General features: G+C 38.3%; 2 protein-coding genes across 2 annotated transcripts in view; both read left to right on the top strand.

Moving 5' to 3' along the window:
- The window catches only part of Lancl3 (LanC like family member 3), a 102,619-nt gene extending 91,214 nt beyond the window's left edge, over positions 1-11,405 (top strand). Inside the window, exon 5 of the mRNA XM_020182613.2 lies at positions 1,785-11,405. Within this exon, the coding sequence (XP_020038202.1) occupies positions 1,785-1,944 (160 nt within the window). The 3' untranslated portion in view covers positions 1,945-11,405. The remainder of the gene's footprint in view (positions 1-1,784) is intronic.
- A 1,108-nt stretch (positions 11,406-12,513) lies between these two features.
- The window catches only part of Xk (X-linked Kx blood group antigen, Kell and VPS13A binding protein), a 46,361-nt gene continuing 43,318 nt past the window's right edge, over positions 12,514-15,556 (top strand). Inside the window, exon 1 of the mRNA XM_020182611.2 lies at positions 12,514-12,921. Coding sequence (XP_020038200.1) covers positions 12,677-12,921 — 245 coding nt within the window. The 5' untranslated portion in view covers positions 12,514-12,676. The remainder of the gene's footprint in view (positions 12,922-15,556) is intronic.

Below are 15,556 nucleotides of genomic sequence, written 5' to 3'. Positions count from 1 at the left end.
GGAAAACTGGTTAGCAGTCTGCAAAAAACTGAAACTAGATCCATGTATATCACCCTATACCAAGATTAACTCAAAATGGATCAAGGATCTTAATATCAGATCCCAAACTCTTAAGTTGATACAAGAAAGAGTAGGAAATACTCTGGAGTTAGTAGGTATAGGTAAGAACTTTCTCAATGAAACCCCAGCAGCACAGCACCTAAGAGATAGCATAGATAAATGGGACCTCATAAAACTAAAAAGTTTCTGTTCATCAAAAGAAATGGTCTCTAAACTGAAGAGAACACCCACAGAGTGGGAGAAAATATTTGCCAACTATACATCAGACAAAGGACTGATAACCAGAATATACAGGGAACTTAAAAAACTAAATTCTCCCAAAACTAATGAACCAATAAAGAAATGGGCAAGTGAACTAAACAGAACTTTCTCAAAAGAAGAAATTCAAATGGCCAGAAAACACATGAGAAAATGCTCACCATCTCTAGCAATAAAGGAAATGCAAATTAAAACCACACTAAGATTCCACCTCACCCCTGTTAGAATAGCCATCATCAGCAACACCACCAACAACAGGTGTTGGCGAGGATGCGGGGAAAAAGGAACCCTCTTACACTGTTGGTGGGAATGTAGACTAGTACAACCACTCTGCAAAAAAATTTGGAGGCTACTTAAAAAGCTGGACATTGATCTACCATTTGATCCAGCAATACCACTCTTGGGGATATACCCAAAAGACTGTTACTCCAGAGACACCTGCACATCCATGTTTATTGCGGCACTATTCACAATAGCCAAGTTATGGAAACAGCCAAGATGCCCCAGCACTGACGAATGGATTAAGAAAATGTGGTATCTATACACAATGGAATTTTATGCAGCCATGAAGAAGAACGAAATGTTATCATTCGCTGGTAAATGGATGGAATTGGAGAACATCATTCTGAGTGAGGTTAGCCTGGCCCAAAAGACCAAAAATCGTATGTTTTCCCTCATATGTGGACATTAGATCAAGGGCAAACACAACAAGGGGATTGGACTATGAGCACATGATAAAAGCTTTAGCACACAAGGGAGGGGTGAGGATAGGTAAGACACCTAAAAAACTAGCTAGCATTTGTTGCCCTTAATGCAGAGAAACTAAAGCAGATACCTTAAAGCAACTGAGGCCAATAGGAAAAGGGGAACAGGTACTAGAGAAAAGGTTAGATCAAAAAGAATTAACCTAGAAGGTAACACCCACGCACAGGAAATCAATGTGAGTCAATGCCCTGTATAGCTATCCTTATCTCAACCAGCAAAAACCCTTGTTCCTTCCTATTATTGCTTATACTCTCTCTACAACAAAATTAGAAATAAGGGCAAAATAGTTTCTGCTGGGTATTGGGGGGGAGAGGGAGGGGGCGGAGTGGGTGGTAAGTGAGGGGGTGGGGTCAGGGGGGAGAAATGAACCAAGCCTTGTATGCACATATGAATAATAAGAGGAAAATGAAAAAAAAAAACAGATCTTCTTTTTTTCCAGAGAAAAATGCTTTCTTAAATTTTGGGGGTTGGGGATTTAGCTCAGTGGAAGAGCACTTGCCTGGCTAGTACAAGGCCCTGAATTCAGTCCCCAGCACCAGGGGGCAAGGGTGGGGACAAAAAAAAGAAGTTATTTAATCATACATGTCTGGAAAGAAAATGATGTTAAAACTGACTTAGCAGAAGAAAAGGAAGAAGCAACCCAAGGCCAGTAATATGGAAACCTGCATATTAAAACTGTTCATTTTTTCTTCTTCTCTTAGGTTTGCTCAATTCTTATTTACTGAGGAATTCAAGGCTGGTTCGCGGGTCCTTGAAAGCATATACAGCTTGTATGAAGGCTTCTCCGGGACAGTGTGCTTTCTTATTGATCTGCTGCAGCCCAATCAGGCTGAATTCCCTCTCTTCAGCGTCTTTGTTTAAAAGGCATCTTGACCCTGAGATTTCCTGAACCTCCCCTAGGCAGTTTCCACATAAGCCACATCCAATGTTATCACAACCATGAGCCTTAACATTGCCGCCAGAAGGATGGGAGCAGGCAGGTGAAGATAGCATGATACTAGACTGGAGGGAGAACCTGCAAAACAAAGACACCATCACTCATCTAACAAATGTAGAGATTTACTATTTTAGGGGGATAGATATAAAACCAGGTATCAGGGGGAAAAGGGAAATAGAAAATGAACTGTTTTTCAGTTAATGACATAGAAATCAAAACTGAAATGGGGGCAATGGCAATAAAATGCTAATACCTTCACAATTGGAGAGCAAATTTGACTATCTGTGGATGTCTTCCACCCCTAAATTTAGAAATAAAGACAATCAAAAACTAATTTTGCCCACTAAAAGCTTCTAGCAGGGATGAAATGTCAGGATGAAGGACATAAAAGGAAACCCTTGGTTGTCCTAGGCCTTTACTTATTGAAATTTATGATTTTTTAATAAATGGAGATATTTGCATGTGAATCTATTTTCATCATTACCCTGGAGCACTTTAAAGTGCTCAAATTTAGTTTAAACACTGAAATTTGAAGCTTTCTTAGGCCTTAGAATATCTCTTTTCATAGTTCCTTTTTCTTTCCTAAAGCTGTTAAAACAATAAAATTCAGGGTGTGGGGGTATGTGGCTATGTGGTAAACTTTGTGCTTAGCATGTACCAGGCCCTGGGCTCTATCCCCAACACCAAAAACAAAAAGAAAAATATTCATAGACTCTCAAATGTAGCAAGTGTTGCTTCAAGTGTTTTTTCTCTCAATATGAAGTGTGAATATTGTGTATTGTCTATGCTAGTAATTTTTTAAATGTCTTTATGTTATATAATCTCAATAAGCTATTAGTCAAACTGTAAAATATGCTCTTGGTGAAAATCACTCATCTCAAAGATCAGGGTAACCAATAAAAAGGTGTGTCATTTCTGCCTTTGGTAGAATACTGTGTCTCTTGGGACAAAGAGACACAGACCAAGAAAAGTACCAGTGATTATGGAAAGAATGTTACTCATTTTTACACTATTAGATTAAGAGGTGAGTGAAATTCCTGGCTGGCCAATTTACCTTCCAAGATACAGGGTTTGCTAGAAATTGGCTACAATATCTATTGAGCCAACTTATAGCAAATTGAATTCTGCTATAAACACATAAAAGTTGTGAAAATGCTTCAAGTAAATAGTTTGTTGTGGAATACTATAGGAGCATCTGTCACTTTAATATGAGAACATGAGTTTACCCCTGTCTTAGAATTTAATCACTGACAAGTTCATATATCACATTAAGAATGAAGCTGTACTGTATGACACTTACTTATTTATATAGTCATTAGATATTTGGATATGTATGTATACATATTTTATGTGTATATATGTACATCTAGCCCCATGGAAACTGAAGCACTTATTCTTTAGTTCAGTATTTCCTAATTTGAATTGTAGTTAAACTTTGGGAAGTGTTAAGGAAGTTCTGTTGCCTAAAAGCATCTGTGTGTATGAAGGTGTGTATAGGTGCATGCACCAGTGAGTTTCCGGGTGTGTGTCTGTGTATGTGTGTATATGTGTGTGTGTGTGTTCACTCCTGTTTGGGGGAAAATGACCTCTAGTATTCATAAGATTCTCAAAGAGTCTTACCAAAGAAAGGTAAGAACCATATTTATATATTTTATGACTCTTTGTATATTTACACTCATCAAAACAAAGAGAAAATGATTTTGAAAAGTATGTACCTTTTGGTTATTGTTCTATTTACACACCCTCAGAAATACACATATAAAATTGGAGTCAATTGTTCATCTGTGAAAATAGTACGTGACAATACTACTAAATAGGAGCTTTCTGATGACTTCCAAAATTGGGTTCCAGTGGGTCTTTCATGAATAGGCAAGCACCGCTTGGAAAGCCTTAAGGCAAGATGCTGTTATAGTGTGTTCTTCTTTTGAAATGATAGTTATGCCTGCTTTTCATCATCTCACTTTAAATTTATTTCACATGCCCCTTTAGGCTAAAGATAATAACCATGCAAAATTAAGGAACACATGCTTATTTTCACCTTTTAGCATCCCCTCAAGGTGTGTTAGGTAATTGCTTCAAAGACTAACAGCTAGGAAGGGGCAGAACAAGGATTCAAACCCAGGGTCTCCTCAAGTGATAGAGCACCTGCCTAACAAGCAGGAAGCCCTGAGTTCAAATCCCACCAACAAAAAAAAATCCATTCTCAAACCCAGGGTCTCGCTTTTCAAGTATATTTATTCAGTATTCTAGACAAGAAGCTGGGGGGTGGGACGGCAGTGAACAAATTACCCCTTCCATCAAAATTGCCTTCTTTCTGTTTGCTGATCCTTCCATCATTCATCCTAGCGACCTAAAACTTAAAGGTCTAAGAAGTAAGAGGCCAGCTCATTGTATCAGTTCCATTTCTAGGAACTTTAGAAAAACTGGACCTCTTTCCTGCTTCCCTTCCCTTTTAAGATCTGGTATGGTGACTGTAACGTTGTGCTGACCATTGTAAAAAGATAACCCTTTTTATGTGTCAATTCCAAGCAAAGGCCGTGTTTGGATGTTGTCATTCTAAAACATTTCAGTAAATAAGAAACAAAGCTAAGCTTGTTTAGCATTTAAACATGTTGTTGAAACTTCATTTTCCTGGAGGAACAGAACTGTAGATTTAGGAAGATCCTCTTCTATCCTATCTTCACTAAAAGGGGAAAAGATTCTTAAGTTTTGCTTTAGGAAACTATGGCATGTCACTTCTTATTTAATTAGCCAACTTGTTTCCTTCTATGTAGTGACATTCTTAATGTCAAAGCATGTTGTCTCTTGAAGTCCACAGGGATATTTTCACCACCACTAGTGTAACTTTAATGTTTTTTTTTAACTACATGTGGAACAAACAATTATGAACCCTTAATGTAACCATAGAAATGTTTGGGGATAATGGAAAGAGTCATGCAACAATAGGGAGACTGCATTATACTTTGACAGCCAGACATTTTGTAAACCACTATCATTCTGTGCATTTTGTTTCATTATGTACTTTTTCTTTCACACATTCCCCATCTCTTCATATTTATCTTACCCAATCTCATTTCAATTGTTGGTTTTTACTTCTTTTTATTTCCACTTGTAATCTGATAACTGAGGAGAACAGAAGTTTGACAGCATATATTTCACCTTGCTTCTTCAGGTAAATGACTGTTATTAAGATAATAATATTCATTTACTGATGACTCAAGAAAAAAAAGCCGAATAGAATCATTTACTTGGTCTGAACTAAATCACAGCCTACTCCTTTAGCTTTCTTTGACAAGCTAAGATTTTAATCAAGGTGTTACGCAAATTGTTTCAATTTCCATAGAGAGCATGTCTCAGTAATTTCAAGTGCAACAAATATGAGTTTGTGATTTATAATCAGGTTAGGAAACACACAGGGCTGGGGATGTTGCTCAGTGATAGAGAGCTTGCTTAGCATGGGTGCAGACCTAAGTTCCATCCCCAGCATTGCAGAAGGAAGGAAGGGAGGAAAAAAGGGAGAGGGGAGAACAGTTAAAAGGAAAGCAGCATTAGTTTAAAGGCCAAAGAGCCCTGTGCTGGAAATCTCAAAAGCCTTGCTCTGCCATTTTCATGGACCACCGTGGTATAATTATCATTCTGTCCACTTCACAGGGTTGTCTTGGGGGTTATTGATGATAAATGAACATAAGAGAGTTTTATATACTCTTAAAAGATGCCGTATTTTACCTGCTATATTTTAATTATGGGCATAGAAGATCATAGTTCTGACTTCCAAAAACTGTTTCAGCCAAATGAAAACTCTCCATATATGGATACAGTGCTTAAGAACTGGATGACTGGATAAGTACAAACCAAATACACACTTTTTATATTCTACCACACTTGAGGCACTTGTGCCTCAGAAGGTTCTGGTTTAAGGGAGCTTACTACTTAGAGATATGTTGGTATAGTCTGAAAACTCCTTTTTTTGTTTGTTTCTTTCTTTTTTAATTCATTTATTCATATGTGGATACTTTGGGCCATTTCTCCCGTTTCCCCCCTCCCTCTCCCCCTTCGCTTCCAGGCAGAACCTGTTAATGCAAATATTTGTTTTGCTTGAGAAAAATAATGGATTATGGTGCCGGTAACTCTACAAAGGAGGAAGGCAGGTCAGATCTACAGAGTAAGAATGAATTAGAAAATAGCATAATTTTGGATTAAATTTGATCTCTTTAGTTCAGGCCTCAGAGTTGCATGACATATAGGAATAAAAATAAATTCTAAGCTGTTTATGAGGCCTTCCTTTGGGTCCTGTATTACTTATTCAACTTTCTCTCAAATTAATAGCTAAAACAAATAACCCTCAAATTTGCCAAGGCCATCTGATCTTGACATAAATTTGGCAAGGAAAGCAAATAAGAAGGCAGACAAAGGGGCGTGGCAAGGGGAAGCTTGCCAAAGCTCAGCATCTTAAAGTGAATTGGGGATGCACGTTTAATGGTGCTAAGAACCAGTACAGTTTAATCAGTGAGTTTTATTGATTCCTGGAACCTCTAATCCTGAGCCTCCTCTGATTCAACAACTCTTGTCTTCTCTTTAAATAGCTCATTCTGATATCTTTTTTCCTGTGTCTGTTTAATCATGTGACTTCCTGTCTCCTGGGAGGGCAGGTTTTCTCCTTATCTTCTCTGTCCACATCTGCTCTTAGCTAAGAGCTCCAAGCTCAGTAAAGGCTGGACTCTCCTCTGGACAGAAGGGCTAACCTCAAGGTCAGCAGCTGCAGGAGTTGGGCCTATTCTGTAATCAGGTCATAAGTTAAGGACAGCCCACCACAAGCACACCTGTGCATGAGAATAGGCTTGGTGGCTGCATTAGTCCTGCTTCTCTGTAAATAAAGCTGGTGATTTTATTTTTAGTCACAAAGCCTTTATGTCATAAAGTCTTTATTTTTAGTCATAAAGTCAAGAAAAAAGAAAAAAGAAGTTGATCCTACATTAAATGTATGGGCCTTGTTCATCCACGATCATAAATATGTTATTGGAGTTACAGTCTTTCTCCTTATTTCTTTAATCAAAAGTAATAATTAATTGAGGCTTAATGAATGGTGCCTTTAGGATTTAAAAGAATATTTTTTATTTTCTTAAAGTATCAAACTTTATCATTTCCACCTAGGTTCCTTAATAATGGCAAAGTCCCTTATCTGCAACATTCCTTGCATCATCTGCCTTTTGTGCATCTATTATGTATCCCTCTGAACTGAATTTGAAATATTATTTAAAGTGAAAACCAAATCATCTGTAGTTTTGTTTTGGGCTGTGGTGGGAGGGAATATTGGTGAATTGTGTGGATTAAAAGAATAGACTATTCTCTTTATTTTTATTTTTAGTTGAGACATATTTGTACATATCTATGGGGTAAAGTACAATAACTGGGTACATGTATACACAACAAGTAGCAATAAAATCAGGGTAATTAGCACATCAGTCTCCTCAAACAGTATCATTTCTATGTGCTGGAAAATAGAGACAGTATCATTTCTATATGCTGGAAAATGTCAGTCTCCTCTTTTGTATTTATTTTGAAATGTATCATAAATTGTTGTAAATAATAGTGGCCCTTCTGTGCTATAGAACACTTAAATTAATTCATCCTGTTTATCCTTTCTTTCCTTATCTTTCTCCTTCTTGTACAATATCAAGGGAGAAAGAGAATGGAAAAGATACCTAAAGCCTAACTATGCAGGACTATGAAACAGTTTGCAGGGCCTTCTTGAATGCTTCCTCTTTTTTTTTTTTTGTATTTTCTTTAGTCCCTGTAGAAAATAGTTTCTCCCCTACTCCACTGCTGCCACCCCACAGTGTAAAAGTGGAGGGAAAAAAGAGAGACTGACTTAAGGAAGGTGTCACATATGAAATAAAATACATTTAGCTATTGGATATAGCTGAGTGAACAGATAAGTTTAATCATAAATTGATTAATAAATGGCTTTTAACTGTGTGCTAACTTGCTAATAAATTAGCACATAACTTATGAGGGCATTCCAAGTTTTATATCTTAAGTTTTTGTTTTTATTACAACTTCTGCCAAGTTAAAGTCATCCGTAGTCATCTGTAGAAGGTAACAGCCATGAGGCTCACAAATACAGAAGCAATGTCTGATGGACATGTAATGTGAGCTGTAATATGAACTACATATGTAATTTTAAAATTTTTCTAGGAGCCACATTAAAAAAGTAAAAAGAAAAGGGTAGAATGAATGCTAATAATATATTGGAGTGAACCCAATATATCCAAAACATTATCATTTCAATACACAGTCAATATAAAACTATTGAGATATTTTACCTTTTTGTACTAAGCCTTCTAAATCCAATGTATATTTTACACTTTCTACACATCTCAGTTCAGACTAGCCACATTCGATTGTACAACAGCCACATGTGAGTGGCTACTGTATTGGAAAGTGCAGAGCTGTCATCCCACCCCTCTTACCAGTATTGATAAGGTCTCCCTACTGCTTGTCTCATTTGTGTTATTATGAAAGAAAATGGAAACAGAATACTCCACTTCATATGAGTTCTGTAATATTACCCAATTGCAGCGCAGCAGTACAAAGAGTTGCCCTATGGAAAAACAGATTCTGTAATGTAATAAGAAAATTCTATATTGTTTTACCCTTTTTGTGCAGATTACATTACAAACTGAGAAAACTTCTTGGTAAAGAACCCTGTTTGACTTTGATTCTATAAGAATTCTAGAATTTTCCACAAGTGTCTTTACATAAGAAACTCTTTGTGTTTTCCTCTCCTCCACTGTTTTTGGAGCCCATCTCTACTTATTTTTGTGTTTAGAATCACCCAAAATTCAGGATATCTCTTTTGTTCTAGAACAACCACTTACTAAATTGACACCAGCAGATGGCTTTAAGGTCTTACACATAGACATAGATCTTCAGAAAGTACCCAAGTACACACCTTTTTCTTACTCTTTCAGAAATGATGAACATTCTAAAAATAGGTAAGAAGAAATATCTTAATGTGTATATGTGTAAACATAGAATTCATACATGTAGAGTTATACAGTTCTACTGAGTCTTTTTATAATCTGTGTGTGATGTATGTTTCAATGTGTACTCTTCTTGTATTGTGTGTGAAATAGCTGTGGCATAGCAATCGGTTTAAAGAAGACATACACTATACTTGTCTACTGTCAGTCTTTAGCAAATGGCCTTTTCGCAATATGGTTTTAGTGGGGCTTCTGACACTGTCCCCATAAATTTTGTCTTCAGATCTGTGCTTAAGTGGTGATTACCAATAAAATAAATTCTGCACTGAACTCAGTTCAAGTTGAGTGTAGTAACCCTTATATGTGGATGTGTTCAAATAAGCAGATTTATTTAAGTGATCAGTTGTGTCTCAGTTTTGTAGGTCTTTAGTTCTTCAATATTAGAGATGTCTTCTGAAGACTGTAACAGCAATAGAATTGCTTTGCTCTTGAAAATGTAGTACAACATGTGTTTTACATAGACTCTTCAGGTGTAGGAGTAGAATATTCTAAATGAAAAAGTTTGGTTTTTAGAATTTGATAAGAAAGGGCAGCCCATTCTCTAACAAGGCAACAGATTTCCCAGCTTTGAACATCTAGGGGAGCTCTGCTTAGAAGGGAAATTTGAATTTTAATCTCTTTGATTTAATGGCGCTAAACTAATAAAATATTAAGAGTGGATTTTGTACAATCCAATTATTAGCAAAAATATATTGCAAAGCCATATACAAGTGGGGAATAGTCATGCATCATGTATTATTAGAGGTACATATCCCAAGTGAATAGAATTTACTTTACCAGATTTTATTGCACAATTCACAATACTTACAGAAATATGATTGTATCATTGGAGAAAAAATTCATCTTCTGAATGATACATTTCACAAGCAGCAAATTAGTACAATTCCTTAATTATTTGGGGTTTACAAAAGAACAATCTGTTAATGTAGTACAACTGCGTATTCTTGATTGTATCTAGAACTACTATTGTATCTTGAAGTACTATTGAATTATGAAGAACTGCTTAATGAATTACTATTAGGAAAACTGTACTCTGCAATATATTTGTCTTAGCACAAATGTAGTTAAAATATTAAATTATTAAAAATACACCCAATAAGATAAATTAGTCATTACAACTTTTTAATCCTTTCAATTTTCATTTACATTACATTCAACAACAGTTATCTATTCTATATAACAAAAATTTTGAAAGACTTGCACACAAAATGAGAGGCTTTTAAAAAAAATCTCTTTTTGCCAAAACAAGTTCTTTGACCTCTTGATAATATCATATTCCCTTAGGGGTTCTTCAAGGCACTTTCAAGGACATACTGGTAGCAATTAGTTCTAAATTTAGAGCAGAGCATTCTGCCAGGTATTTTATTAGATTACAAAATATCATACTACTGTATTTTTAATAAAACCAAATTAGCACATATCCTGGTATATTACATATTATTATAACAAAACATCACTTTCTATAAGTCTATTATTGTGTACATAATATTTTTTTAAATAATTGGTATTTGGGTCCTAGTAAGAAAGTATAGTGAAATATATGACATCAAATTGGTCTGTAGTGAAAATCTGCTTAGATGTTTAACAGGGAAACTAGCAATCATCTGTAATGTATACATTACTTTTAATGATAAAAAAGCAAATGATAATGCAGAAAGACAGGATCACAGGGTAAGTTAGTCTGTGTGCAGACGGACCAAGAAGCATCAATTTACAAATGCTCACCAGATTTTAGTTTTATGTTATTGGTCATTCCTGGAGGGAGAACGACACAGTCAGTTGATGTTGCTTCTCCTTCCTGGAGGGGTATTTCTCACAGCCTACTGAATGGTATAATGAAATCATTTCAGAAACAAGATTGAGTCAGAAGCTTACAGATGTATTGTTTTTAAAACTTCTGTTACAATATTCTAAACACTGTGATATTTCCAATGTGTTTTCTGTAGTAGTTTTGTACTGTAGAAAATAATTTGCCATAAACTGGACTTTATAGTGTTTAAAGTGATGTTATTTATTGGCTTATAGCCTCCCCGCTCCACAACACGGTCCACTTACAAATGTAAAACCTGTGACAATCCTTTGCCTTAAAATAAAATATAATGCTAAATAATTACTGTGTTCCACTTAATAGTTTTAAGCTACTAGTTAATTTTCCTTTTAAAGTTAACCACAGTGTCAAATAAAATATTATACAAATACTCTGTGGAGTGCTGCTGCTGATTCTGTGTTTGTGACTGTGTATCTTGATCCAGGACATGGTGACCTGCTGGTTTCTATAAATAGACCTTAGTAATCCTTTTGGAGAAAAGGCCTGGTACCTCTCAGCTGTTGGCTGAATTCTCCCCTCAACCCTTATTAATAGATTTTCCCATGTCATGTGAGAACCAAGAAAAACATCCTATCTTTTTCTCTTCCTCTACATTCTTCATTCTTGTCTTGATCCCTTCAGGAACTTCACACTCTACTTGTATTTATATTATTTTCCTAAGTAGAAAAATGCCAGAGATGCCTAATTACCCAATTTCAGCAGGCAAAAGGATTTTATTATTATAAAAGTCTTAATTCCTGTACAGACAGGTTGAAAACTGGGTTTTAGAGAGATCTAGTGGCTTGATCAAGGTGTGAAGGAAGGGGTGGGTTGAGTCCATCCTAATGTGCAGAAGGTGGTCAAAGATTCACGGGTGGGGCGGGGTGGGGGGGCGGGGGATTGTTTTAGTATTGGAGTTGGCACACTAGCAAACCGAGGTATGCCTAGGGCTAGAAAACTGCTTCCTTATAAGGCCCTGGTCTTTGACCTATCTGAGTTAGTTATACAGAGGAATAAATTTTGCAGGCAGTTTTTCTGGGAGGGGAAGGTGTTAGCTCCTAGAGATTTATCTCCCATATTCTTCCTTCCATGGGAAGCAATGCTTCAGACCACTGCATTTGAAAGATAAAGGGGTAGGCTCACAAGACAGTGAGAAGTTAAAGTGTTCCCCCATTGTGATGGTGGATACATAACAACACACTTGCACTTTGAAAAGCATCTGTGTGGCCTGGAGCATTTTTAAATGACAGAAAACTCTGACCTTTGGTAGTATGTGGTGTTTCCTCGGCCCAGAAAATAAAGACTGGGCTGGAAAGGCACCCCGACCCCAATTCTAAGCCCTGTTGGTTGCAGTTTTGCAATGGGATGTGAATGGTTTCTAAAGAAAGTAATGGCCTAGGGACTCTAGGACCCAGAGGCTGCGTGTGGCCCAGCAGGGCCAGCAGTCTCCTTTTGAGCGCGCCCCGCACGGCTCTGTGCGAGCTGTCCCCAGGCGTGGGTTCGCGGCCCGCCTGGGGACTGTCGCCATTCAGACGCCGCGGGCATTCTGGCGCGCGGGCGGCGCACTGTGCGCGTGGGCGTGTCCCAGCAGGGCCACGCTGCCCGCCCCACCCCAGCTGGGTCCGTTGCCCCCAGGCCCAGTCCAACGCCCGGGCCGGTCGGCCGGGCCCGCGTGCCCTCGGCGGGCTGCGCAGAGCGCGGGATAAGGTCCGGGCCGGGCATGCCGGGAGCCCCTCAGACAACCGCAGCCGCCGCCACTGTCACTGCCACCGTCCGCCCCCCGGCGAAAGCCGGTGACGCGCGGAGATGAAATTCCCGGCCTCGGTGCTGGCGTCCGTGTTCCTGTTCGTGGCCGAGACGACGGCGGCGCTCTACCTGAGCAGCACCTATCGCTCGGGCGGGGACGGCATTTGGCAGGCGCTGACGCTGCTTTTCTCGCTGATGCCCTGCGCACTGGTGCAGCTCACGCTCCTCTTCGTGCACCGCGACCTCAGCCGCGATCGCCCGCTGGTCCTGCTGCTGCACCTGCTCCAACTCGGGCCTCTCTTCAGGTGCGTGCGGAAGCCTGGAGCCAGCCCTAGGCCGCAGCTCCCGGCCGGCTCCCCAACCGGCCCGAGAAAGTGGGGAACGCTTTCCAGTAGGGGCAGGTGGCTGGACTGCAGGGCTGGGCCCAAGGCGGGCCCGCCCTGTGTCCCCACAGCACGGCTCCAGTCATAGGAATGTGACAGGAACCTAGCATAAGAATACTAAAGCTAGGGCATCCTGCATTCCTGTCAGGATCCATCATATGTAATTGCCAGTATTTACCTGAATTTCACCAACAAAAGTGGCAGATGTTGGATCTCATAAAATACATGGTTTTCTCTGTGGTCAAGTGGGCTCCTGCAGAATTGGCTTGTGTGGTCACAAATCCATGGGAAGTTGTTCTAAGACATGGTAAGAGCTAATGCATGTACAGGGCATTTCATTTCATTTGTCAAATACATGGAGCTTACTGTGTGCAAGGCACTTTCCAAAAATTAATTTAAGTCTCATACAGAAGTCTAGAAATCCACACACTATTCCTTTCTCTTGGTGTTGTGAAATAAATATTGTGAATGTTATGGAGTGTGGAAAACATATGGGATAGTAGAAATGTCTTCTGGTCCTGCCTCACAAACACAGTCATGAAAGCTGATACACATTAGGCCATGAAGACAAAAACTTGCCATGTGTTTAAAAAAAACTGTTGATGACATTTCTGGAAATTAATTTTTATGACCGCAAACCAAGTAGAAATATATGATAGTAAAATACACTTTGCTTTAGGTAAGGACACTGAAGAAAGTTTAAAATGTATTGTTCTCTATATTTAATCTCTGTAGGAAAAAAACACAGGGTATCTCTCTGGATTAGAAATATATTTATAATACTGATTTTTTTAGACATAGGTGACAGAAGAATTTGAAGAGATAGAACAGACACCCACCTCAGCTGCCAGAATGTTTAGCTAACCAAGAACCTGTCCTACCATGAAATCAATCAGTCTCTCTCTCTCTCTCTCTCTCTCTCTCTCTTTCTCTCTCTCTCTCTCTCACACGCACACACACACACACACACATACACTTTTGCACCTCACATTAAAGACATGCATTCCAGCTGACACTCAGAATACTGACTTGTATTTTACACACAGTCATGGCAAACTTGGTGAACAAGTTTCCCATCGTTCAGTAGCCAAGGAATCCTAGAAGGGAAGATAAACAGGTATGCTGGCAGAAGTGAGAAGTTTCTACCTATGTCCTGATAGAGGAAAAAATCAGAAAGAAGAAAGTGAGAAAGCGAACGTACAAAGTCCTTCAACCTGGAACCATCAGAAAGGAGAGAGTCCATCTAGCCAAGAAGGCTCTATGGTCCTGATAGTGTTGCTGCTCAGTAAAATAAATGTGATCTGACTTTGGGTAAGGCATTCATCATTTCATAACCTCTGTGAAAAGAAAGTTGTGTGACATGGTGAATTGACATTTCTTAAAAGGTGCTTGTGTTAGGTAGTTTGCTTCAGTTCCTTGATTCCTTATCATGAAGTAGGTGTAATGTCCTCAAGGTATTTATTTACTTATCTGTGTTTGGTTTTGGTGCTGGGAGTTGAAACTAGGGCCTCGTGCATGCTAAACCAGCGCTCTACCACTGAGATACACCCTTAACCCCTGTCCCCATTTATAGATGGGAAAAATGAGGCACCAGAATGTGTTCCCAAAGCTTCTTTAAGAAAAATGGAGCTTGATTATTTATATTCCCTGTGTGCTGTGAGGAAAAAGTGAAGTGTGGAGTTCATTTTACCAGTAGTTCTGCCTTAAATTTTAAAAAGTTTGATCATTTTGGCCAAATTTTAAAAAGTAAATACAACCTAATCACCATCCAAGTAAGTGAGCATACCCTTCATCGCTGTTATTTAAAATCTTTCTAAATATTGAGTAACCCAAGAGAAAGCTGATGATATAATATTATGCATAAAAACAGGTTGGCAAGCATAAACCTGAACTTTATACTAAGATGTTAACAGCAATAATTTCTGGGTGGTGGAGTGTGATTTTAATATTCTCCTGAAAAACACGAAAGTATATAATTTTCTCCTTTATTATATGTTTTTCTACATTTTTTAGTTTTATAGCAAAAATAACTACATTAAGGAAAGAAAAGTTTGGTGCTTTAAAGAGATAATTTCTCAGCCACATAGAAAAATTCACTATTATTACAAAGGTCTATTTACAAAAGTTCTGAATGGGTGATTGCCTTTTTAGGGAAAAACAAAATAAATGATTAAAAAACCAAAATAGCAGACAACCCTCTTTTACCATCAAGGAGTCTGTCATTCTAAAGTAGCTGATTTATTTCAAGGAGATAATTGGACCCATGATCTCAGAGCTGAGATACACAAAATGTGGTTCCAAGTCTTTTAGCTTCCAGATGAAAAGAAAAGCAATTTGTTGTTGTATATGAGCATGTCTTAATATCTTAGTGGAATTTCTTCCTGCTGACTGAGTCTATGTGAACTCTAAGACATCAGCTTTACATAAAGATCAAAGTTACTTCCCAAACCACGGATAGTTATGGTGTTTCTCCCCTTTACCCCTTATCAGTGAACTTAGTAATATTTCTAAATTGCTTTGGGGACAATGTAGCTCTATTTAACTTTGGGTAAGTGTT

The sequence above is a fragment of the Castor canadensis genome, chromosome X, assembly GCF_047511655.1.
Source record: "Castor canadensis chromosome X, mCasCan1.hap1v2, whole genome shotgun sequence".
Taxonomy (NCBI): Eukaryota; Metazoa; Chordata; class Mammalia; order Rodentia; family Castoridae; genus Castor; species Castor canadensis.
The sequence above is the reverse complement of the archived record's forward strand: the minus strand, read 5'-3'. Positions and strand labels throughout refer to the sequence as shown.